Source organism: Crocuta crocuta, unplaced genomic scaffold (assembly GCF_008692635.1).
Source record: "Crocuta crocuta isolate KB4526 unplaced genomic scaffold, BGI_CrCroc_1.0 scaffold458, whole genome shotgun sequence".
In the NCBI taxonomy this organism is placed as follows: Eukaryota; Metazoa; Chordata; class Mammalia; order Carnivora; family Hyaenidae; genus Crocuta; species Crocuta crocuta.
In genome coordinates, this window is record NW_027531908.1 from 265,632 (window position 1) to 266,356 (window position 725).

A 725-nucleotide genomic window follows, 5' to 3' on the forward strand; every position below is an offset into this window, starting at 1 on the left:
CAGCCTGCCTGGTGGGCAGCCCGGTGCCTGGCTGACGGCATCTGGAAGGCCTTCTGGCTGCAGGGAGGGGCGGCTCCCCAGACAGCGCTGCAGAGACGTTCGGACGGACGGAGCGCGATCAGTCAGTCGGCTTCAATTCCCGCTGATGATGTCCATGTGTCATCAGGGCCAATTAAGAGAGCAAGGGACGCAAAGGGTGTGCCCCCGGGGCACAGGCCGGTGGGCGGGCCACCGGGACGATTGAATTCCCTACCAGACCAATGTGATTAGAGAGCAGCTTGAGCCCACCCCCTGGAGGCCGGGACATAAAGTCCCGGCGGGCGGCCGCGCTCCCCAGTCATGCAGGTCGCCGGCCCCAGCATGAGAGAGGCGGCCTCCATGTACGGCACGGCGGTGGCCGTCTTCCTGGTCATCCTGGTGGCCGCGCTGCAGAGCTCGGCACCCCCCAAGAGTCCGTTTCCCTACCGCATCCCCCTGGATCCCGAGGGGTCCCTGGAGCTCTCCTGGGACATCAGCTACGTGAACGAGACGGTCTACTTCCAGCTCCTCGTGCGGGAGCTCAAGGCCGGCGTCCTGTTCGGGATGTCGGACCGCGGCGAGCTGGAAAATGCTGACCTGGTCGTGCTCTGGACCAGCGGAGACAGCGCCTACTTTGGGGTGAGTTGTTCCGAACCCCCGGCGCTCCTGACCTTGTCCTTACCCAGCCCCCACCCGGCCTTCATCTT

General features: G+C 65.5%; 1 protein-coding gene across 1 annotated transcript in view; it reads left to right on the forward strand.

Moving 5' to 3' along the window:
• Positions 1-311: 311 nt before the first annotated feature.
• DBH (dopamine beta-hydroxylase) overlaps positions 312-725 on the forward strand; it is a 19,865-nt gene continuing 19,451 nt past the window's right edge. The window contains exon 1 of the mRNA XM_077774645.1: positions 312-657. Coding sequence (XP_077630771.1) covers positions 340-657 — 318 coding nt within the window. The 5' untranslated portion in view covers positions 312-339. The remainder of the gene's footprint in view (positions 658-725) is intronic.